General features: G+C 34.2%; 1 protein-coding gene across 8 annotated transcripts in view; it reads left to right on the forward strand.

The window, feature by feature from the left end:
• chb (CLIP-associating protein) overlaps window positions 1-26,563 on the forward strand; it is a 723,643-nt gene that overhangs the window by 247,270 nt on the left and 449,810 nt on the right. For 6 of the 8 annotated variants that reach the window (XM_090405359.1, XM_090405362.1, XM_090405366.1 and 3 more), the window contains 2 exons: window positions 13,552-13,578; window positions 21,159-21,264. In XM_090405359.1, the coding sequence (XP_090261485.1) occupies window positions 13,552-13,578; window positions 21,159-21,264 (133 nt within the window). The remainder of the gene's footprint in view (window positions 1-13,551; window positions 13,579-21,158; window positions 21,265-26,563) is intronic. The other 2 variants (XM_090405363.1, XM_090405365.1) reach the window with 1 other exon arrangement.

Raw genomic sequence — 26,563 nt, forward strand, 5'->3', positions numbered from 1 at the left:
TTGTTTGGTGCAAGGTTTGTCAAGTGAGAAGGAGAAATATAGTGAACTGTCATTAGGAAAATTGTGTATTGGACTGGTGGTCAAACTGGAACAGGTCACTGATGTACAGAAGAGGGTGGGAGAGAGGTCAGAACATGGCCATTAGCTACATAGTCAGAAAATAGGGAACCATCCATCATCACATGCAATGTGCATACAGCAAGAAAACTGACAACCAAGTTCCAAAACTCATGGTACAGACCAATTGATAGAAGCTTACTTAATAGGCTCTTGTACAAGACCCAGTTGAAAGTCTTGGATATCAAGTGCAACCAAATGGGATTCACTCAACATTTTCATGGTACTTAGCCAGAGGTAGGTAACATAGGTGAACAGATCCTCCAAAGAATGGCATTGGGGAATTCCTATTAATGGTCATTTATTAGTTGAGTACTTTCAAGGTAGTGTAGTAGTTGCGTGTTGATCGTTCTTCCGTTACTTTGGCAATAGTTTGATAAGGATCTGCTACCCTTCTTGAGAATAGATTGGATACAGGCTAATTTCCAGGGTGTAAGGTGGTTGCCTGTGAAGTAAGAGAGAATAAAGGGACAAAGTCAACTATGGAGTGAAAATCTTCAGGACAAGTGGTGGGATGTTGTCATGACCAGGAGACTTTATGGTATCTAATTTGGGCAAATTTTTCTAATCACTTCCTGGTGAAAGGTCAGAGGAGGCATTGAGTGTTGGGTTTTTGGAATGGTGGGTAGACATTTATCAAACACCATCTATGCAGGCATGCAAGATAAAATATGAAGCAAGGAGATTAGCTCTTTTGTGGGTGATGATGCAGTAGACCCATCTTGGTGCAACAGCAATGGGAGAAGTGTTGAGCAAAAGCTGTGGCCAACTACTTTGGCAAGAGACTAAAATGCATGGCTGCCATTTGGGCACAATGCAGGTTTCCTGCTTTTAACTCATTGAAAATTGGTTTCTGATGAAGATGCAGTCTTGCAGCTATTTTAGGCTTTGGTGTAAGCAGTGCAAAAAGGTTTTTGATGATAGCCAATTGCTGTAGGCTCAGTTCTTCATTTGTACAGCCTTGATGAATCTTTTAAAGAACCAAGGTTTACTTAGGGGGGATGGGAATTTAGCATGTAATGAGGAATATATGCTCCCATTCCAGAGAAGATTATATCAGTGATGTGTTTGTTCAGTGCATATGCTTAGGTTAGAAGACTGAAAGCAATAATCCAACCTAGGGATGAATAAGCACAGAAATATGAGATCATTCCATTTGGTTCTTATAATGCCAGATGACGCTTGGTTGAGAATAGCTATATGTGGGCAGGAAGAGGTAGCACAAGATTGTGATATGAATTACTTAAGAGAGATAAAACCTTTACAATATAGTTGGAGGGATCATTAGTGAGATAGAGGTCCAGAGTCTATGGAGAATAGTTGTGGATTATCTGGTATTTTGGTGGACATGGGAACAATTTGCATAAAGTCATTTGTGATGGTAAATGTCTTAGCATCTCTACCACCTTGGTCTGTGTAGCTGGAGAAGGAAAACCAAATGGTACTATGAACATAAAAATTGGTTTTATCTTCCTTAAGTATTCCGTATTCTGTCAAGAGCCTTAGCAAAATCCATAAGGAAGATAGCCTCACTGCTCTGGAAAGTTGGGCTGAAGGATTAAAAGGAAGTGGTCAGAGTGCTTGATTGGCATTGGAAGAGCAAGATACAGCACATGAATTTGAAAGAGTGAAGCAGAGAGATTTTCAAGTAAAAAAGATCATGATTGGGGGAAGATTCTAAGTTGAATGCTCTCTGGTATGCTATGTAAGAGTGAGCATATGTACAAATGCCTACCATTGAGCCTAAAGGAATTTAAGAGGATGTTTTAGGGAAAATTGAGATGAGTAATGCTTGGAGAAAGGTAAAATTTGGGTTTCTGTTTGGAAAAAACAAAACAAAACAGGTGGGGTTTTGCATATGGGGAAGTGAACACAGTTGGAGTTGAGACCAGATATATTTGTAAAGTAGATCTGGTAATCTGTATGGGAGATTTGTTGTTGACTGAGTGGGTCACAGGTGTTCAGTATCCAGTACTTGTGCTTTGGTTTTCAAGATGGCTGGCTATTAACATTGCTCAGTTTCTGCAGTAGTATTCCTCTTTTTTAGTCAACATGTCATGTTTCATCACTGCTTTGTTGATTTCCATCCAGATGTTGGCAAAGTCATCATTGTCCTTGGCAGAACTGACTGAAGAAATTATTATTAAGAGAGACCTCCAGGGAGTCAAGGACTCATTGAGGGAGGCCACATACTACATGCACCAGTTATCTATCATACTTATTCTTGAATTCATTCTCACTGTTTGCTTACACAACATTCAATGGCAGTCCATTCTAGTCACGCACCACCCTATGAGAGAAAAATCTAGCTCTCATTTTCTTCTTAGTGGCATTCATTCATTCTCAGCTCCCAAGGATGGCCTCTTGTCCTTTTCTCCCACTCTCCATAAAATGAAAAATTTCATCAACTAAATTCTCATATGACTTTCAGAAGTTTGTAAGTCTCAATCATATCGTCCCTCTTTTTCTGTTTGCTAGTGTCTACAGTATGCAAATTCTCAATCTGTTTTCATAATCAGTATTCCATAATCATATCATTTTTAATACTCTTCTTTGCACTCTCTCCACTATATCAGAATCACAACAGAAACCAGGAGATCAGACTTATTCATAATAGTTCAAATGTCTTATCAAGGCCTTGTAAAGAGACAAAATGGCATCCTTATCTTTACATGTGAAAGTTTGTTTCAGCATTGCAATTATCTTTTGAGTTGTATTTTCAATCTTTGTTACATGGCCCTGAACTTCAACTTGCTATCTGTTAACACTCCAAGATCCCTAGCATGATCAGTTTCTTCTAGCATATTGCCACAAATACAATGTGACAGTGGATATCTAATTATGCCAGAGTGCACACCCGACTTGACATCTGACATCCATTTTCTGATAGCAGTAATTCCAGTCTGTCTTTGCATCATCAGCAAATAGCTGTATGCCACCTGTCACATCCTTCCAAATATCATTAATGTACAGATTGGATAACAGTGGACCAAGGACTGATCCTTGTGGTACACCACCTTAAATTTTAGACTTCCATCCCCTGTGTGTGCTACTTTTTGATATATGTCATTCAGCCATCCTCTTATACATACTAATATTTTATCATCCAAACCCCGTATTCTCCAATTTATGCAACAGTCCTCCATGCTGTATTCTGTCAAAAGGCTTAACAAATTCCAAATTCATCATAGTATATCCATTTCCACCTTGTCTAATTCAATGATAACATTGTTATAGAAAGTTAGCAAGTTGCTAAAACATGACCTTCCCTTAGCAAACCCATGCTGTTCATTACAAAGCAGAGATTCATTGTCAACCTACTTCTGAATGTGAGCCCTAACCACTTTTTCCAAAATCTTCACGACCACCACTCCTGAGGTACTGATTGATTGATAGTTAGATACATCGGTCTTTGCACCACCCCTGTGCAACCATACATTTCTTTCAACTCCTGCAGAATCTTCCATGTTCTTAGACGCAAATTATATAGCCTGTTCAAAGGAATAGCAAGTTTAGCTGAATAATCATTTAGCAACTGTGCTAATATCTTATCAATCCCTATGGCAGAAATGTTATTCAGTTTGCAAAACAGTCCCAATAACTTCTCTTCATACACCTGAGATTTTTCATTCAGTGAAGATGTAGCAGTGAACTCAATGTTGCATACACCAGGTCGATAGCTTTAGGCAAAATGGACAGTCATTAGTTGTACAACAATCTTTTCTACATCGGTTATCCTCACACCATTTGCATTCAGTAGAATTATTCTTTCATGTTCATTCTTTCTTTTACATGCAGCATATCGATAGAATTCTTGTGGATTGTCTTTAGTTTGCAGAGCCAGTTTCTTTTCATACTCAGACTTAGCTTTTCGAACAACAGTTCTCTTCTGGCCTGCTGCTTATAGTTTTCATAGTGGGCATTATTCCTTCTACATCATCCATTTCTTATGAATCTATTGCTTAATAAGATTATACATCCATTTGACTTCTATCCTATTTATTTTTCAAACTCTCGGGACACTTTCTGATATTGCAGTATTTAATATTTTTTAAATTCTTCCCATTCAGCAACTGATACCATTCTGCTGAACTCTGTATGCTCTTCAGTTGATTTCCTGCTTTGTAGTTCAGCATGTAACCTTTTTTTGAATGGAACATTCATAAACTTATTGGAAGTTTTTCCACTTTGTTATACTATAAATTAAAGAAATTATATACTTGGTTTAATCCTTTATCCAAGTGCAAGCAAACAAGTTTGCACCTGAACTACTTTACACTTGATACTAGTTAGTATGTCTGAGCCTGATTGCCAGGTATCACTAATACCAACAATCTGAGGTCCCGACATACTTGCAGCATTCGTTTATAGATACAATAGTCTGCTTGCATGTTCTTTAGTATACTCTTGACTGCAGTCTACACAACACAGTTGGACAACTTGTAGATCTCTATCTTTGTACACGTTTGATGGTTCGGAACTAGAACGAACACACATTCAAAATTGTTCTTTCCTCATAATCATTTCCATGATAATGCCTATTCCTGTTATTAGCACAGGAATTTGTTACTCTTATACTCATTATTATTCTTACTCGTGTTCTCACCATTCCTCCCATTATAATTTAGTTTCCCTGACTCTCCATGCTATGTCTCATAGTTATTAGTTTTTCAATACTCCTGATACCAAATGCATTCAACTGTAGATCGTTCCTCTTATGCAAATCTAATCTTCATTCTGACTCACTCCACACATCCAAAAACTCGCATTCATTTCTTCTATACAGGCTATGCATCGAATTGTTTACTATCGTAGCCCTTCTTAATTCATTTTTTTTATCGTATCGAGGTAATATGGTTACTATTTTCACTTTCTCGCTCTTTACTCTTTCATGTCCTCTCTCATACTAAACTTATCACTAGTTAAGTTGTTAGCTTACTACAATTGCAATTACTATAATGTCAGACAATAGGATGTAAAGTGGGATCTTTGATAAGTAATTTCCTGAAATTTTTCAAAGTTTTATGCAGCCATATTTATTTAAATTCAGTTGATTTCTGAGTGCCACTGTAGATTCTATAAACAGTCTTCCTTTTTAGAATTTACTTTGGTGGAGCATGATGGTTTTTCTCCAGAAGATCCAGTCCAAAACATGGTCTGCAAGGCCAGATTGACCATAGTCATGGTTAATCCTCAACACACGGAGTATAATGCCAGACCGGACTTGTATACTCGATTGGGAAGAATGACTTAGGTTTCTCATAGCTGCCATTAGTTCTGATGCACTCACCAGCATCACAGGTTACTTTCACCAGTTGTGGGAAGGGCATCTGGTGATTTTTCTGTATCTGGAACTGGAGTTTTCCATTAATTTGGTAATGTCTTTCTTCAACATATCACCCCTTTTGGTACAAAAAGTTAAGGATAATGGCATTTATAATTCCCCCCCCCCCTCAATCCTCAACACAATGAGACTATGGAGCTGGCTGGTATTGCTGACAGGCAATTTTTCATTGAACTGCTGATCATGGATCTGTTTTTGCTTGGCTTCAATTAATTTAATTTTGATTCCTTGGAGGAATTGCCAACAAGTGCTCCCTAAAAATACTAGACACAATACAGAAGAGAGCAGTCAGACTGATTAATGACTCATCTCTTGGTAACCCACTTCAACCACTCTTACACAGGTGTTTACTATCTACTGCATGCATCTTTCATAATTCCATTTTAAATGTTCATCAGAACCATCAGTAATTTCCACCCCTTTATCAAATCTGTCGAAACATGTGCAGCTACCACCCAACATCTCTTCAGTCAAACTCCATATTCATAGAACAAGTTTCTCTTTCTCCTTCATCCCTGCTGCTATTTTTTGGAACATCCTCTCCTTCTGTATGTTTTCCAAGGAAGAATACAATGCACAGGCCTTCAAATCTAATGCAAACAAGTTTCTCCTTTCCCATACATGGTACTATCCTACTATAGGTTGACTAACCAACCTCTTGTGTATGTGTTCAACATAAAGATAAAAGACTTCTACTCTTCACTACATAGTTTAAAAGGTGTGCATGCTATACTTACCAGGATTTGTCATATTACGAGAACAGATATTATCAAGGAGTAGTATGGAATATTTATTTGAAGTCATTTGGATAACACTGAAAGACATGATGCATAACTTAATGTCTGAGTATATTGTAAGATGTAATTTCATTATTCATAAAAATACATCTGGAGCTTGTTGTATGAATAATCTGGTTTTCAAATACATTTAAAGGTAAAAAAAAAGTTGAGTATAGGGCTAATAAGTCTGCTTTATTGTACAATGAAACCTGTGGAGAATTCATGACTAAACAAACACGTAACTACAGTAATACTTTTTAATAAGTAAATATTTCATCCTGAGTATCATAGGAAATCGTCAGTACAGTTAATTCAAACAATATTAGGAATGACATACAGTTAGGGTGCATGATTACAATGGAATCCAATATGCATGCAGTAGTGTGTTATAGAATTAAACTAAAATATATCTGGAGAAAAATAAATAAAAATAAATTACATTAAAATAAGATAACACATGTAAAAATTTCAATAAAGAGCGAAGAGGCTATTTTTTTAGGCGATGTAAATTAAGTTAAGGGTATAATAACGCGGCACGAAACTCTTAGATTTTGATCTTCGAGTTTCTTATTCAACATTTAAAATAATGAGGGATTTATTATCCCCTTAACTTATATATAAAAATTATTTAATAAATTATATATATAAAAACATATAAATTACTCGATGTTCCGAAATCAGTTTATTAATAAATGCATTTCGGAATATCAATACCATATCCATCTTATCAAACTGCAGAAATCTAGCCCCGCACAACACGGAGTTGATAACCCAAACCATAGAATCCATTGGAAAAAGACCATACTTCTACATAGATCTTTATATAAACATGAATGTTTATATAAAGAAAGTGCTGAAGCTTTACTTCACAGACCAAATTTAAACTGTAATGATGTTCTTGCTATCCCTGAAGTATGGGAAATTGTCATACAAAATTGTGTAAAATAATTTTTATATATGTTATCTTATTTTAATCTATTTTTTATTTATTTATTTTTTTATCCAGATATATTTTAATTTAATTCTATAACACGCTACTGCACACATATTAGGCCATTGCAATCATGTGCCCTAAATGTATGTTATTCCTAGTATTGTTTGCATTAACTGTACTGATGATGTCCTAATACTCAGGATGAAATATTTACTTATTGAAACTTATTACTATGGTTACATGTGTTTGTTTAGTTGTTAGTAAGTTTGCTATTAAGTATCAGACATGAGAAACTACTAATATGAACTAAATTGTTAATCAAAGATTGAAATGAAAATTTTGAGAAATTAAAACTTGAATATGTCCAGCTCATTTTCTGAATGGGTGTTATCTCCTCTCTCCCGCAACAGGCCATGGATTTGAATCACTTTTGAATGAACAGTTGTGTGAAAGTTTCAGTGGTAGGTGGCTTGTCACCTTGGTATGAAACACCCTCATCCTGCTTATTGGAGGCTTTTGATGCAATGTGAAAAGTACCATATTTGGTTTTTAGAGCAGGGTTTTTAGATTAACCTGATATGTATGGCTAACTTCAAAGTCACAAAAAGAAAGTTTTTTTCTAAAGCATTGTTCATTCCCACAGCCATCCAACATTCAGAACATCCTCCTTTTGGAATGCTGTAATACTATAACGTTAAATGTTATAGCATAACATTAAAAATATTTAACATTTTTTGTTTAAACTTTCTTTGTTTAACAAATAAAGCATTGTTTATAGCAATGCTTTGTGTATTTCAAACCAGTGATATCATTAATTTAAGATAATAATAAAATGGCAAATTTTTATTAAATCACATCTTTGGGACAGGATAAGAAAGTCGTATAGAGGGTCGTTAGCAGGTGATTAGGATAGTGAAGTCACTTGCTAACAACCTATACTGAAAACATAGGTCGTTAAGTGCAACAATTTCCGAAAATTGTTGCACTTAGCTTGAAGTTTTGTGCATAGTTTGGTTAATCAGCTGAATTATTAAAGAGGTTTTAGGAGGCTGATGCAGAGGAAATTTTTCAATACAGACTATTTCTGCTTGTTGAGCAGAATGAGTGTAATGGGTTGCCTGAGATGGTCATGAATGCTTTTTTATTGAATTAATCAGCTCTTCAGACTCCATGAAGATGCTTGTATAATAAAATTATTTTAATGATTCTAAATTCAATAATTATTGAAGTGTATTTCACATCTGAGCTACCTAAGTTACTTATTTGGCATTGTACCTATTAAAATAAGAAATAGCAGTTCCATACATATTAAAAGAATTTTAATACATATAGTTGATTTTTGAAGATGGCCATTTTGCTTTGTAATGTTCTATTTTATACATATTTCTGATTCAGGACATCTCTCACAAAGTTGATTTGCATTAAATTTGTGAGGACTTATTCAAAATATTGGAATGAGTTGTCACGAAGGCATGGGGACCGATTGTCACACTTTAATTTTTTATTTTTCAAGGAACAAAAAAATTTATTAACACAATACAATGCTTCATACAAATACAATTTAACAATGGTATTTGCGAAATTGTATTTAACAAATACAATTTATGAGCTTATGTTCTTGGGTATAATCCAAGAACATAATCATCTGGGTTGTAAAATGTATAACAAATACAGAAATCAATATGCAATGCACAAAAATATTGACAAGAACAATATATAGGGGATTATAATGAATTTAGTTTAATCCTTTATCCAAGTGTAAGCAAAGGAGTGATGAGCTTGGTTCACCTTTGCTACGAGTTGCCTAGGGATGTACCACCTTACCTTAGTCCTTAAGATATTTTCAGGTGCAAACTTTGTTTGCTTACACTTGGATAAAGGATTAAACTAAATTCATTATAGTCTAACCAAGTGTAAAATAAACTTCCGACATCTTTCTCTAAATCCAGAGTAATTTAATAATAAGGTGGTACACCGGTTGGCAACTCGTGTAGGTAAATATGACCTCTCTATTGCTTATGAATTAGCATCACCACTCTGGGTCTGCCTCCCACTGACGAGACCTCAATAAAGGTCGAAACTGGTCTGGGTAGTGGCCCTTCCCTTACTGCATAGCAGTATAGATGTCTGCACGGAGATGTGCTTTGCATTATGGGAGATATTGAGACAAGGAGTGATGAGAGATTGGTCCGCCTTTGCTACGAGTTGCCTAGGGATGCACCACCTTACCTTAGTCCTGAAGATATTTTCCACCGCAAACTTTGTTTGCTTACACTTGAATGAAGGATTAAACTAAATTCATGGGGTGCTTAAGGGTCAAAGCTTTATAACTGAGAGGAGACCTCCACATAGCCTTTAAAGGAATGCAGAGAACCGACCAGGGCTTCTGACCTAATATCCAATCCTCACCTTCTCGTGGTGCACCCTGTTAGGTATCTACCTGGATACTGAACAAACGACGAAGGGCTGGCAATTTGGGATTTAGCTGACCAAATTCTATTCTTATTGGCTTAAACCAATATACAAAATGATGGTACAACATGACAAAATTTCATGCCTACTGGGGCGTTGCCCGGTTACACAAGGCCCCTGTTATTTTCGCCAGGGAACCAGGATGAACAGCAAAAAAAGTCAGCTACTGGAACAAATCTGAAAGCACACCCCAACTCAACATCAGCAGAGTTAAAGATTGGTACTAGAAACATAAGAAACCTGAATGGCAAAGAAATGGAGTAGCTGGGGAATAGCTCTACGTAATAGGGGTAACTGAAACAAAAAAGACAAAAACTGGTAAGATCTTTCTGAGCAATAAATACAAAATGTTATATTCAGGCAATAACAATATCAAGGAAAAGGAGTAGCTGTATTATTCAACACAAAATACGAGGCTAATCTAATTGAATGGCAGGCAATCTCAAGTAGAGTGATGTGGGCAAATATCAGAATAGGGAATGGACAATGAGACTTACTTGTGCCTATGGTCCCACAGGAGGTTCTACTAAGGTAGAAGTGGAGGAATTTTTTGATGGTTTAGAAACATCAACTGAGGATGGGGATCTAAATAGCAGAGTAGGAAATGATTGTCAGACATACAAAAATATTTTGGGAAAATTTGGAGAAAAGAGCAAAACTAATAATAATGGCAAATATCTGTTGGATTTCTGCTCAGGACATGGACTGGTTATTACTAACACCATGTTCCAACAAAAATGTGCACAAATTCCCATGGAGAGAAGAGGCAAGGAATAAGAAAAGTCTCATTGACTATGTTATTGTTGATAGTGATGTTTTCTCCCTTGTTTCAAATCCTCTGTACACCAGAGTGTACAGAGGATTTGAAATTGGAAGTGATCACTATTTGGTCTTGAGCAGGATAAAATTGAATTTCATATTGATAAGAATAACATGTAACAAAGTTTTAAAGTGAATAAAAGTTGAGCAACTCTCAGATGTGAACTTTAGACTAAAATACATAAATCTTATTGAAGAAAAAATGAAAGAGTTTGAGAACAGGAACCAAACTTTGGAGATCAGTGTTTTCTTCAAGGCAATCCTTGAAGAAAGCCGGAGAGGCATGTGGGGAGGTTGTCTGCAAGGATAGAAAAATCGGAACTCCATGGTGGACAGAGGAAGTTAGAGGCAATGAAGGAAAAGAAGAAAGCATATCAAAAATTCCTGGCAAATAAGTCAGCTTGTGCTCTTAGCGAATACAGAGACAAATGTAAGAAAGCTAAACACTGTGTAAAACTAGCTAAACAAAAGTCATGGGAGGACTTTGGCAAGAACATAGAAAATAAATATCAAGAAGGTGGCAAAATATTCTGGAGGTTGTTGAAGAAGCTTAGAAATGGAAGAAAGAGTTGCTGTAAAAGGAGTTAGAGATGATAAAGGTGATATGAAAACAGGAGACAAAGATATCTTTGAAATATGGAGTAACTAATTCGAAAAATTGCTAAATGAAACGAGCAGTGATAGCACAGTGGTAAAAAAACATTCAACAGACACACAGTCAGGAATACATATCCATACTTGAAGTTGAAAAGCCATCAAAGGCTTGAAATGTGAAAAGGCAGCATGAGTAGATGATATTCGACCAGAAATGCTGAAGTATGGTGGTATAAAAGTCTTACAGTGGCTGCAATTCATAGTTCAAAAAGCCTGGACAGAGGGACAAATTCCTGATGATTGGAGTAGAGCTCTCATAGTACCCATATATAAAAAGGGGAAATAAAACTGAATGTGAGAATTACAGAGGTATTTCCCTACTGAGTGTTCCTGGGAAGATTTATGCAAGTATACTTGAGAAACGGTTGAGAAGAATTGTGGAAGAAATGCTTGGTGAAGAACAAGCTGGATTCAGGCCAAATAGAGGCTGTCAGGATCAGATCTTCACTTTATGACAAATAGTTGAGAAAGCATGGGAATATAACAAAGATCTATATTTAAGTTTTGTCGATCTGGAAAAGGCATATGACAAGGTCCCAAGAGAGAAGTTATTCAATACTCTACAGTTATATGATGTCAGTGCGGCATTATATCAAGCAATACTTAGTCTTTATTTGAGTTGTAAGTCAGCAGTTAGAATTGAAGAAAGTACAGGAAGATGGTTTAATGTTAAATCCGGTGTGAGACAAGGATGTACATTATCCCCTCTGTTATTCATTACCTATATGGATCACATTTTGAAGGAAAGTGGTATTAAACATGATATCAAAATTGGAGATGTTAATGTCAGCTCTTTGCTTTATGCGGATGATGTTATACTTCTGAATCAATCTACTACAAGAGTGCAAGATTCCCTGACTAAATTGAATAACTGTTGTAATAGATATGGTATGAAGGTCAGTAATAAAAAGACGAAGACAATGAAAAGAGGTAGAATCATTGAAAATCTCAACTGCGTTGTGAACGGAGAACCCGTGGAACAAGTAAAACATTTCAGCTACTTAGGCACGATTTTTAGTGAAGATGGTAAATTAAATATGGAAATAGATAACAGAATCATGAAAGCTGGTATAGTGGTAAGTCAATTGAATAAATTCATATGGAATCAGTGAGAAATTAGTCAGAACACTAAATTAGCTGTATACAAGACAGTGTTCAAACCAGTTTTAGCTTATGGATCTGAGAGCTGGGTCAGAAGTAAAACACTTGACCAAAGACTAGAGACCGCAGATATGAGTCCTGAGAAAGATTAGCGGCATGAACTGATGGCATCAATGGCAATATCATATAAAAATCGAGGATATTAAGCTGGTATAGTGGTAAGTCAATTGAATAAATTCATATGGAATCAGTGAGAAATTAGTCAGAACACTAAATTAGCTGTATACAAGACAGTGTTCAAACCAGTTTTAGCTTATGGATCTGAGAGCTGGGTCAGAAGTAAAACACTTGACCAAAGACTAGAGACCGCAGATATGAGTCCTGAGAAAGATTAGCGGCATGAACAGATGGCATCAATGGCAATATCATATAAAAATTGAGGATATTAGGAAAGAACTTGACATTGTCAGCATCCAGGAATGCATTAGCAGAGCTAATCTCAGGTGGTATGGTCACTTAAACAGAATGGGCGAGGAAAGATTAGCAAAACAAGTGTTCTCTGTCAGGTTGGCAGCAAAACGACCCAGAGGAAGTCCAAGATATAGGTGGATTGGTATGGTACAAAGTGCCTTAGACAATTGAAATATAAGATCTGATAGGAGTCTTGACAAGTAACAGACTGATTTGGAGGAAAATTGCAGATAGGAAATTAATAATGATGTAAATTTTTCATGTAGTACTATCATATCCTGTACATCCCTTGAGGGTACCTGTCAGGAATTTGATGATGACTAAATTCGTTAATATGTTAAAGGATAAAAGATATGCATACATAAACACTGAATAAAAACACTAATTGATTGTTTTGCATTGGTTAATTTCTCAGTTTTAGTGTTATTCTAAAGAAAGTTTATTATAAAAATTTAATGATGAGAGAGAGTACTCTCTTTTAAGTACTCATGATTTCTAAAGCTGATGAGAGTTTTTAAAAATTTAAGTACTCTCATCAGCTTTATGTGCTTATGTTGGTCTTGTTTCATATTAAGAGGGGTAAGCCAATAAAGATTTTTAGAACCAAATATATATGTAGTGTTTGTGTATTATTTCTTTTTGTGCTTTTGGAATTAAATATTTTTAGCCCAGTGTTCTGAAGTATCTATCTTTATTTTTGATTTTCCAGTAAATATGCATACACATAAAATGAATTGATATGTAACTGACAGGGTAAATTGTATTTTTAAGTATTATAACATTATTACATTAAATATTTAGTTTGATGCTTTCCTACGGCATATTCTAATAAATTTTTTTTTTTTTTTGCTTAATTGTAGCATTCAGAAAGTGGTGAAGTGCAAGGGGTGAGTAGACTAGAAATCATGATATTTTTATTACTGAAAGGTTCACTTTAAATCTTTTTGAAATATTTGCATGGTGGTAGCTAGCATAAAATTATAATGCTATATATGAATATTTTAATGCTACATATGAATATCATATTAAAAAAGGGGATATTAGGAAAGAACTTGACATTGTCAGCATCCAGTAATGTGTTAGCAGAGCTAATCTCAGGTGGTATGGTCACATAAACAGAATGGGCGAGGAAAGATTAGCAAAGCAAGTGTTCTCTGCCAGGTTGGCAGCAAAATGATCCAGAGGAAGACCAAGATATAGGTGGATTGATATGGTACAAAGTGCCTTAGACGATAGAAATATAAGATCTGATAATGTTGGAGTCTTGACAAGTAACAGACTGATTTGGAGGAAAATTGTAGATAGGAAGTTAGTAATGATGTAATTTTTTTCATGTAGTACTATTGTTAAACTGTGAATGAAATTTTTACGTATATTTTGTTCTTCATTCACATTTAACATAACCTATCATATATTAAGCATGACTTGTTTAAAAATTATTTGTTAATTCCTTGCTTAAGAATTATTTTTCATGTGTTATTCCTGAATTTCATCAGCTATTATTTGATTAAATAATTTTAATGTATATTTTACTATTGGAAGGACCCAGTGATAAATATCATTCATCTTATTTACCTTATTCCTTCAATAATATTATGAGAAATTATATGTATATAATTTAATGTACCTTACATGTATACTGTAACATATATTTTATTATTATTAATTGTAAATGAAATGAAAGAGAAAATTAAGTAACTGTAATATTTTATTAATGTTTTTCATTACTCAATGTAAAAGTATAGCCTTATGTAACATTAACGCGAATGTTTACGTTTTGTTCGTTGCCATGGAGAGAGAAATAAAATGGAACGCACGTGGGTAGACCGTGAGCTTCGATAACGAGGAGAGAAGAAAAATATATATGAGTGGTAATATAAGAGAAGGAGGAGAGAGTTTTTGGAAGCGGGAAAAAGGAAGGATATAAGCAAGGGGGTGAAAGGAAATAAAAAGGACTGAAGGGCAGGAATTCAAGAGAGTAGTATTTAAAAGTGTGCTAAGACGAAGTGAAAACTTATACATAGCTGAAAGTAAAGTCAGCAGTGGCATTAATAGGGATTTGGTGCCGTATTTGGATAATTAAAGGACTGGAAGGTTAATGAAGGATTCAGAATAGATCCAGTTAGCTTAGAATTACTACTTATTTCTATATTGCTTTTAGGAAGAATTGTACGGAGCTTAATTTGCTGTGAAGTAGTAAACAAGGATATCAATCTGCTCTATAGTTGCTGTTGAGAATTATGAAGCGCGACAAATAATAATCTAGTTATGACCTTGAAGAATTCTTTTTAAATGTGTTCCATAGGTGTAATAAATATAATTTGAAGATGTGCTCACATTAAATCTGACGTGCTGAAGATTAATTCTGGTAAGGACAGTCATATTTTATATGTTTCTGTGTATGAAGACTTGAGTGATAGTTCCATTTTGCTCATTCTAACATTTACTGTGGCATATCGCCGAAGTTAGAAGTTAAAAATAATTTGCCTTGAAATAATATCTGCCGTGTTTAATGATATGATAAGTGCCAACTGAGAGTTAAGTGTGGAGTATAACTGAGAAATATGAGCAAACTAATTAAACAAAAAATTCTGTTGTATTAATCTGAGTAAGGAATCTTGTAATTGAGAAAACTGTGAAACTTGCATGTGAAGATTTTGAAGACTGAATTAATATGAATGATTTGACCCGATGTACTAACTTAATTGTAATGTCTCATTTTAGAAGTGGAATTTATGTATTTGTCATATAACCTTATATTAAATGTTTTGTTTTATTAATTTCAATACTGTGTTTGCCTGATTCTTTTTTATTGCACCGCTCGTAAATAATTCGAATCTAGCTGGAGCCTCAAATGAAACAAATGAATTCGGCCTGAATGAGTAAGGAGACTGCTAATTTAATTGAAAATTGATTCTACTATTTTATATAGATTAATCTAAATATAGGGTGGCGCAGTATAAATATATATTTCTCTATATTTGTATTAATGATCAATTGGCAATTAATAGATTTTATTAATAAGAGTACGTTACAACAAAATGGCAGATTCGAAACTAGGATGTACGTTCCAACACTATCATATCCTGTACACCCATTGAGGGTAAATGGCAGGAATTTGATGATGATGATATATGAATATTTTTTTTTGTGATAGGAATTGTGGTATACATATTTTCCCTCAAGAAATGAAAATTGAAAAAGGTTGCAAGATGAATTAGAGCATAAAGCTTTTTCTTTAATATTTAAAATAGTTTATAATTTGTATAATTCTTCAACAGTGTTCATTGTGATAACTAGAAAAGAGAAAGCTATTCTTCAGATGACAAGATGTGATTTGATTACATTTGGAAAATGTTATAAAATAAATTGTATGAATGTAACAATGTGACATGATTGTGGGATGTCTATTAATAGTCAGAAGGGCAATAACATCATATTAAGTCAGGAAGAGAAGTATGCCTCAATGCTGTTAGATTTTGGTGGTCAAGGTTAAGCTCGGGAGATATTGAAAAGGATTTGAGTTGAATCTTTTTTTTAATAGTCTGCTTTGGGATATTGAAGTCTCACTGAAGCATAAGCTTATAATTAGCTGAAGCTACTTTGGTACCTATTTATTTTAATGCAGCAGATATAGAGAATAACAAATAGAGAAAATAGAATAAAGTCAGTAGAAATTAAACTTCTCAGAGCAATGCTGGAAAAATCAAATGGATGAAAGAATAAGAAATATAGACATGAATAATACATTAGGATTTGAAGATTTTGAAGAAATGATTTATGAATTCTTGTTTGAAGTCGAATGTAGTTGGACATGTAAAAGGAATGAATGAAAATGAAATTCATAAGTGTAGATTGAGGAAAAGACCAAGCAAGAGACAACAGATAAAAATGAAGTCAGATAAAGGGAGATATTTTGAAAAAAGTGCAAAGAACCTTTATCAGAGTTTTTCAACTGAAGGGTGGCCTTATATAGTGGTCAGAAAGTGTTCTGCAGGCAAACAGGCCAGAAGAGCACATGCAACCCACATACTGTATAAGCAGAATTAGACTTGTATTAGACAATATTAAACTTGTATAAAGCAAGTTTCTGTGTCATGATAGGCACCAGTTTTTCCTAAAAGATAATTGACTCATATGTTCCAACATCTAAGAATTCTTTGACAGACTGCAGGGTACTGATGCCTTATATTTCTGGTATCTCTGAACCTACTGGTAGAATTTTAAAGAATTTTCACCTTAGTTCCACATTTTCCTATCAACAAAATTTCTTTTTTGATACCATCTACAAAAAACAAACTGTTGCCTCTATGTTTAGTTAGTGTTTACCAGATCCTTCATGAATATAATGTGATATACTTTGGGCAAATAGGTCTTTCTGTGGAAAAAAGAAGAAATGAACATCAGTAATATGCAGAATACACGAAACCTCAAAAGTATGGTCTGGTACAGCATAGTACTAACACTGAACACAGTATTCCATGGCATGAAGTTTGTCTTCTCCATAGAAATAGTTTTAAATATGAAAGCCTTTTCAGAGCAAGTCATATGAAGTATTTTTTACATCAGCTTAACCTGAATCGGAACGATTCCCTCCCTCTCTTCCAAAATTTGCGAGTCACGATTCTCGTTTTATGTAAATAGCAAAAAATTGTTAATGTTGTTTATTTTTAATATTAATTTCTAGCACTTGGCAACAGTTTTTAATTGGCAAACCAATTGTTGTATGTTTCTTGTATTCCTGTACTGTGATTTGCTTGTTTCTGAATACTATGTATTGTCATTTTCATTAAAGTTTATTAATCTCATCGTTTCATTTTTGTTTTATAAAACATTTAGATAATTTTATTGGAGGGAGGGGGAAATGGACTGACTGCTGCTCATGAAATTGTCTTATTGCGGGTTTTTTATTCTAATTAATTATGGTAAGCAGATGCTGTTTTTTTCTTGTTCATTGATAGGTTACTTGACCTACAACAACAGTGCTTTGTGTGTTGATTAAAGAGAAAGATGGAGTATGTTAACAAGTTTCTTGGAAATCTGAGGGAGGGGGTTCTATTTATTATTGAGTAAAACAGTATTACGAAGAACTTTTTCAAGAAGAGATAGCTGAAACAAAGGAAGATGATGAGAAGTTATTTCATTATGTTTGAATTTGAACTGTGTACAGATTTTGATGGCCGCTTATGTTTTTGTATGATTGAAAGTGGAGAAATGATAGTAGTCAATTTGAAATATGAAGGTAGTACCTATAAAAAGCATAATGCTGAAACAGAGTGCCTATAATTAAGTGACTGTAGAGGCCTTTTTTTTTTTTTTTTTAAAGGGATTACCTGTTGGGTGGATTCCATCTTTTCTGGATATAGAAATAGAATTCTGAGAGAAGTTTCTGGTGCACTGTACTAGATAGATCAATATTTTAAGGTTGGACAGACATTGGATATTTTGTATTCATATTTAAAAAAAAAAAAAAAAGGGGTGCTTAAAGGTCAAAACTGTATTACTGAGAGGAGACCTCCACATAGCCTTTAAAGGAATGCAGAGAACCGACTAGGGCTTCTGACCTAATGTCCAATCCTCACATTCTCGTGGTGCACCCTGTTGGGTATCTACCTAGATACTGAACGAACGAGGATGGGCTGGCAGTTTGGGATTTAGCTGACCAAATTATATTCTTATTGGCTTAAACCAAAATACAAAATGATGGTACAACATAACAAAATTTCATGCCGGCTGGGGCATTGCCCGGTTACACAAGGTCCCTGTTATTTTCGCCAGGAAACCAGGATGAACAGCAAAAAGTCAGCTACTGGAACATATTTGAAAGCACACCCCAACTCAACATCAGCAGAGTTAAAGATAAGTACTATCAACATCTGAATGGCAAAGAAATGGAGCTAGCTGAGGAATTAGGTAAGTACCAGATCGACATAATAGGGATTACTGAAACAAAAAAGACAAACTGGTGAGATCTTTCTGAGCAATAAATAAAAAAATGTTATATTCAGGCAATGACAATCAAGGAAAAGGAGTAGCAGCCATAGTATTCAACACTAAATACGAGGCTAATCTTCTTGCATGGCAGGCAGTCTCAAGTAAGTGATGTGGGCAAATATATAAATGGGGAACTGGACAATGAGACTTATTTGTGCCTATGGTCCCACAGAAGGTTCTACTAAGGTAGAAGTGGAGAAATTTTTTGATGCTTTAGAGAAAGCAACTGACACAATGAAAAAGGAAAAGTTAGTCCTTGTTGGGGATCTAAATAGCAGAGTAGGAAATGATTGTCAAACATACAAAAACATTTTTTTGGAAAATTTGGAGAAAAGAGTGAATCTGATAATGGAAATCCAACAGGCAAATACCTGTTGGATTTCTGCTCAGGACATGAACTGGTTATTACTAACACAACCAACATAAAAATGTGCACAAATTCACATGGAGAGAAGAGGCAAGGAATAAGAAAAGTCTCATTGACTGTTACTGTTGATAGTGATGTTTTCTCCCTGTTGCAGGACACCAGAGTGTACAGAGGATTTGAAATTGGAAGGGTCACTATTTAGTCTTCAGCAGGATAAAATTGAATTTCATATTGACAAGAATAACATGTTAGAAAGTTTAAGCGAATAAAAGTTGAGCAGCTCTCAGATGTGAACTGTAGACTAAAATACACAAAGATTATTAAAGAAAAAATGAAAGAGTTTGAGAACAGGAACCAAGCTTGGAGATTCAGTAGCGAGCCTCGAAGAAAACCCTGATTGATTCAACCATAAAGGTATGTGGTTGAGGTTGTCTGCGAGGATAGAAAAATCAGAACTCCATGGTGGACACTGGAAGTTAAAGAGACAGTGAAGGAAAAGAATAAAGCATATCAAAAGTTCCTGGCAAATAAGTCAGCTTGTGCCTTTAGAGAATACAGAGATAAATGTAAGAAAGCTAAACACTGTATAAAACTAGCTAAATAAAAGCATTGGAGGACTTTGGCAAAAACATAGAAAATAAATATCAAGAAGATGGCAAAATATTCTGGAGGTTGTTGAAGCTGAGAAATGGAGGAAAGAGTGCTGTAAAAGGACTTAGAAATAATAAAGGTGACATGAAAATGGGAATGAAAGAAATCCTTTAAGTATGGAGTAATTACTTTGAAAAATTGCTAAATGAAACAAGCGGTGATAGCACAGTGGCATAAAACACTCAACAAGCATACAGTCTAGAATACATATTCATATTTAAAGTAGAAAAAGCCATCAAAGGCTTGAAATGTGGAAAGGCAGCAGGAGTAGATGATACTCGACCAGAAATGCGAAGTATGGTGATATAAAAGTCTTATAGTGACTGCACTGCATAGTTCCGAAGGCCTGGACAAAGGAAAAAATTCCCGATGATTAGAGTAGAGTTCTTCTAGTACCCATATATAAAAAGGGAAATAAAACTGAATGCGAGAATTACAGAGGTATTTCCCTACCGAGTGTTCCTGGGAAGATTTATGCAAGTATATTTGAGAAACGGTTGAGAAGAATTGTGGAAGAAAAGCTTGGTGAAGAACAAGCTGGATTCATGCCAAATAGAGGCTGTGAGGATCGGATCTTCACTTTACGACGACAAATAGTGGAGAAATCATGCGAATATAACAAAGATCTGTATTTAAATTTTGTTGATGTGGGAAAAGGCATATGACAAGGTCCCAAGAGAGAAGTTATTCAATACGCTACAGTTATGTGGTGTCAATGCGGCATTATATCAAGCAATACTTAGTCTTTATTTGAGTTGTAAGGCAGCAGTTAGAATTGAAGGAAGTACAGGAAGATGGTTTAATGTTAAATCCGGTGTGAGACAAAGAAGTACGTTATTCCCTCTGTTATTCATTACCTAGATGGATCACATGTTGAAGGAAAGTGGTATTAAACATGATATTAAAATTGGAAAAGTGCATTTATAATTTTTTGTGTTTACTGTTCAAGCCTTGAGAAAGCTAGACAGTTGCTAGCGAAACTGGTAGGCGTTATTATATGAGCATATATAGTAATTAAAAAAACCTATGGTCACATAAACAATAAGTCATATTTTAACACTTCATGACCAAATATGAATCGTATAAATAATGATTAAATTTATATGAATAAAGTTATATCAATATGAATATATATTATAATCCAGTTTATGCATGTGAAGGTTTGATGGGTGTATCATCATGCTTCTAGTAAATGGACAAGTAAAATACATTATGAAAAATTTAATAATTGATAGATAATCATCTGTCATCACCTTTTTTTTGCAACATACATGCGTTTAATGCATTAAAGTACAAAAAAGGGCTAATATTGAAATATAAAAGGAATTAATATTGTTGGTTCAGGTTGTATGAAGTAAAATGCAGTAAAGCACTCTGTAGTTACTTTGAAGTAGGTATGATAATGCAAACTCTGTACTCGGCTTTCTCTAAAGTGTCATTTAATTTTTATTTAAGGCTGCTAGTAAAAGTTCTGCAAAAAGGGCAAGCAGTGCACCTCCTGCAAGAAGAAATATGTTTGCAACTCCAAAACCTCCAAGTTCAACTTGTAAGTCATTTGGAGGTATTTTGAATGCATGATTATGATTATATAGATTTTTTTTTAATAAATTGATACGTTGATCTGCTTTTAATGCTTTTTTTTTTCAAGTTCTTTTAATTCACATGGTATAACTTTCATTTTTTTAAAATCTGATATGTGAATTACCTAGAGTTTTAAAGTGATTATATAATAAAACCCACGTTTAGTTGACTTTACATATCATTAAGAGCTATTAAGCAATAAGCTAGTTAGTTTTGATGGGTTCCAAAGTTCCTGAAATTATTTTACTTTATTTATTATTATTATTATTTTTAATGAATAAACACCAGTTTTCTTTCTGATAATGGAATACCACATGTCCGTTCTACATTATAAAATTCACTCTTCTAATTTTACTAAGACCTCTCATATCTGTAGTCTTCAGCATATTTAATCGTTTTATTTGTAACCCAGTTCTCAGATCCATAAATTAAAGCTGGTTTGAACAGTCTTGTGTACTGCCAGTCCAGTGTCCTGATTCCCCTCCCCCCCCATAAAAAATTATTCAGTTGACCTGCCATACTAGATTTGCTGGTTCTGTTGCCCATTTTCATATTTAATTTGCCATCTATAAAGTTTGTGCCTAAGTAGCTGAAATATACTTATGCATAAACTAAAGATATAGGTTTGAATGTCTCCAATTTTTATATTAGGCCTAATACCCCTTTCCTTCATAATATGTGATCCATACTGATGAGGAATAATATTAGTGATAATGTGCAATCCCTTGACTCAGACCTCATTTTACATCAAACCTCCTCCTATACATCCTTCATTTCTAACTGGTGACTTACAACTCATATACAAACTATGTATGCTCAATATGTTCCACTTATACCATATAATTGCAGCATTTTGAACATATTTTCTTTTGTCATATAGTCGCATGTACCTGTTTCATATCTACTACACTAAAATACAGATCCTAGTTATATTCCCATGATTTCTGAACTATTTGTCTTATGTGAAAATCTGATCCTGACAACCTCTATTCAGCTCAGTCTAGCAAGTTCAAGTTTTCCTTCTACAATTTTGATTATCATCTCTGATTCCTTTCACAGTATTTTTTTTCTCCCCATTTTTAAGCTTTGTCAATAACCTCAAAACATCTTATTATCTTCTGATCTATCTATTCTTATCCTGGTCTTCTTGTGACTTTTTATACAGCCAATTTGACACATCGCTTCCTTCTGTATATTTTTTTCTGTGTTCTCTCAGAGCACATGCTCAACTTTGATTCCTTTTAAAATGATCTTATACAGTTTTCTTATTTTCTGAACCATCATAAAGATATTATAGTCTAAATATTATCAATGAGACTTTGCTTATTTCTTTTGTCTTCACTCCATGTGAATTTGTGCACATCTTTATGATTAAACATAGTCTGATTACAGACTAGTCGTATCCTTTACACAAATCCAGCAGTTACCATTATTACTAGTCTTTCTATTTTCTCTAAATTTTCCCAAAAATTGCTGTGCTTCATATTCATTTCTTATTCTGCTGTTCAGATGACCAACAGTGATCTGAACAGCATCGCTTTACCACATCACTCTGCTTGATATTGTCTGCCTTTCAAGAGGATTATTCTCATGTTTAGTATTGAATATTATACCTACCCCTTCCTTCTCTGATCAGTATCAGCTTGAATATAACAACTTGTGATTGTTATTTTAGAAGTTTGTCTTTGTTATGGTAACACCAATTATGTCATTGTAGTACTTCTGTTATTCTGCTGCCAATTCCATTTCTTTCATTTATGTGGCTTATGTTGAGGGTGCTTATCTTGAATTCTGATGATGTTGACCTGGGATTTGTTCAGTAGCTGACTATTCACCTTTGCCCTGATTCCTGGATAAAAACTGTAGAGGAGGGTGTGTTTAATTGGGGTAAATGTCCCAACTAGCATGAAATTCTATCATGTGTACCATTATGGATATTTAGGGTTAAGTGCTAGTTTACATTGATGTTACACTTCAATGGAATGATTACAGCACAGAGAAATAATTACAGGTTTAATTGTTTCAATATTTTGCTTCTCACAGAGTCATCTTTAGGAATAAAATGTTAAAATTGTAATAACACGTCTAAAAACACAAGAAACAATAAGTGGAAGAAATGAGATGATAATAAATTAAGTCCAAAGTTCTATGAGGGGGTGCCCTCTATGGTAGAAGTTAAATACAACTATATTTATTAAGATTAGGCTGGTTTTTTTAAGCCTGCAACTGATTGCTTACAGAATCAAGTGTGTATTTGCTGCGATGGAGAATGGTGATTCCCCCCCCCCCCATCTGATTCTGTGCAGTATATCCAAGGCATGGTCTGCTAGACCTGACTGACCATAGTTGTAGCAGTGGATATATATTTTTTGCATTCTTTTAGGCAGATCTCCCAGCTGGCTATGACATGCTGAGTTGCAAGAATAAGGAACATTGTAAACACCTAGAATAGCATCCCCCCCCTTCTCCACTTGTAAATTACATCTATAGTGTAAAGCAGGGGTCGCCAAACTTCTTGGACCGTTGACCCCTTCAAGAGTTTCTTTACGTTTTATCGACCCGATCTGTTTTACTATTATGTAATTATAATAGGACAAGCAAAAAAGACGCCTATGTGAGTTTTTAGATTGTTTATTTTATAGTTAGTGTTTATTGTATGTATAATATAGTTTATATTATTATATTACTACTACTACTATTACTATCACTATTAATAAACTACTGGTATTAATATCACTGGTATTACTACCAGCCCTGCTCAACTCTTCAACATAGAGAAATTTAGTTCGTGAATGAATAACGATTGAATTATAATATGCATGTTGATGAATTTTAGAACATTAATGCTCACTTGTATGTCTATGTGCAAAAATGAGACTGGGATCGAATATGTGCAAGTATAAGTAAATAAGCAACCGTGCACGTGTTGCCATCTCGCTCCCACTGCGCTGGCTGGGCGGGAACCACAGACATCCGTTTATTGGTAAATACGTCATTTTGGCCTACTTGATTGGCCTCCGTAACTATTTTCATGACTTTGCTCCATCTTACAGGTCTTATTCATGTCACTGTTCCCACGATTCACTCTTAATTGTGTTTCATTCAGGATGGAGGTTAATCCAAGTTAACCGAATTAAATATTACGCGTACAATGATGTCTTATATTTTTCTATCGACCCCTTTGGCGACCAATGGTGTAAAGAATGAAACATGAGAGTTGCATCTATATAATAATTTCTGGTTACTACTGCTGCTGCTGAATGGATTGCAGGAAACCAGCATGCATTTTCTCTGAATTAGAATTCAGAGAAAATGCATGCTGGAACAGGAAAGAGTTGGATTATTATTATCATCACCTTCCTCCTTTGTCTAAGGTGGGTTAAGGCCACCTTGAACAATAGCTTTCTAATCCATTTTGTCAGCAGCAAAGTTATTTAAATTTCTGTAAGAGTTAAGACCACGTATACTCTTGATTTTCTATCCATTTCTTTCTAGATATTCTTAGTGATACCTTTTTTCCTCTACTCTTCTATTTTTTATAATATGATGAATCCTTTTAGTAGGCATTCTGTTCACATGCCCATACCACTGTAACTGTTTTTCTCTGATTCTTGTTTTTATTTGAAATATTATAGTGTAATTTTTCTCTGATCTCCTGATTGGTTTTCGTTTCAGCCCATGATGCTTTATTTTTCTCAAACACCTGCTTTCAAAGCCTGTAAATCTTTATTCTTTCTATTTGATAACACAAATATCTGTACCCTAGAAAAATGTGGGGAGTACCATTGAACTAATTGATTTGGAACTCTTTGGAGAGATGTATATTTTTCTATATGTTTATAAGTTTGGCCATAGTAGACAACTCTAGTTTATTCATAATTTAGCCTCTCTGTGATTGATCATTATACATTTGTAATTGAATTTATTTTAACCTTTCCAGTTTATTTCTTTTCATCTTTAAGTTCTTCCCTATTTTTGCATCATAGTCTGTACTGTTTTTATGTAAGTTTTCAGTTGTATACTTTTAAGTTTCCCTTATTATCTGTAAATAATACTATATCATCTGTTTATTTTATGATGTAACTCTTGTCTCTTTAGTTATTCCTATATTTTCTGGAATAGACTCTTTTACTAGTTCTTCCAGGTGGTTAAATTATGGTGAAAGTAGCCTTTCTTGCAAGATAACTCTTTCAACTGATATTTCACAAGTATCAACTGCTCCAGATTTTATTGTTGCTTTCCTGGAGGATGGCATTGAGTATTTTTCCTATTAATTTTCAAACAGTTAATTTCTGTTCTAGTCAAATGCTTGTTAAAGTCTGTGAAACAACAATATATGTTTTTTTCCTGCATTATTTTAACTAATTGTAAAAGAATATAGATTGCATTAGTTGTAGAACTTCCTCTCCTAAATATTGCCCATAAGTTGCTTTAATTCTGTTTTTGTATAATTCTGATAAATAATGTATATGTGTGACTTAATATTGGTGTTTGCACATTCCTGTATATGCAGCCTGTTTATTATGTATGGGAATTATTTTTCTCAATTTCCAGTCATTACGATTTCCCCAAAATTTGCATAACTTTGGGGAAATTTGGTTGAATAACTACTGCATTAAATAATGCTTTCCTGTTTCCTCTTCATACTTTAAAAACACTCAATATTTCATCTCTATCTTTATATATTTTTATCTGTGTCATCACAGCATCTATTTCCATCTTTGATATTTGTGAATTCTACTCATTTACCAAACTTTTTTTAAAAATAATTTTCAGTGTTTACTGTTGTAAAAATTGTTTAATGTAGGCTATCCAGAGTTTAGAAATTTTTTAACTTCACCAGTCAGATTGGTTCTTTTATCTGTCATTTTTAGTGGTATAGGTTGGTGTGTGTTTTTGGAAGTTCTTTTGTTGTGTTATGTACTAATTTTGTATCATAATGGCCAGCTTGCATTCTGACATCTGCTTTTTGATTTATCCAATTTGATTTTGCTTCTCTAAATTGAGAGGTAATTTTATTTAACTGCTTGTGGTTTTCTAGAAATTCAAGTGTGCTCTGAGTTGAAATTTTTTTTTCTTTTTCCAGATCTATTATTATTTCAGTAGTAAGCCAGTTATTATTAGGTCTTTCTTTTTTCTGTAATGTGTTTTTTGTGTCTAATATTGCATTTTTTTCCTTAAAATTCTTTTGGAAAAAAAAAATGGGAAAATGCAACATTTTCCATATTTTGACCAGAAATGGAGGTATAAAAGTTTTACGATGCATTTTACATTTCATA

The sequence above is a fragment of the Typopeltis vanoorti genome, chromosome 15 (genome assembly GCF_054136105.1).
Source record: "Typopeltis vanoorti isolate ZY-2024b chromosome 15, IOZ_Tvanoo_1.0, whole genome shotgun sequence".
In the NCBI taxonomy this organism is placed as follows: domain Eukaryota; kingdom Metazoa; phylum Arthropoda; class Arachnida; order Uropygi; family Thelyphonidae; genus Typopeltis; species Typopeltis vanoorti.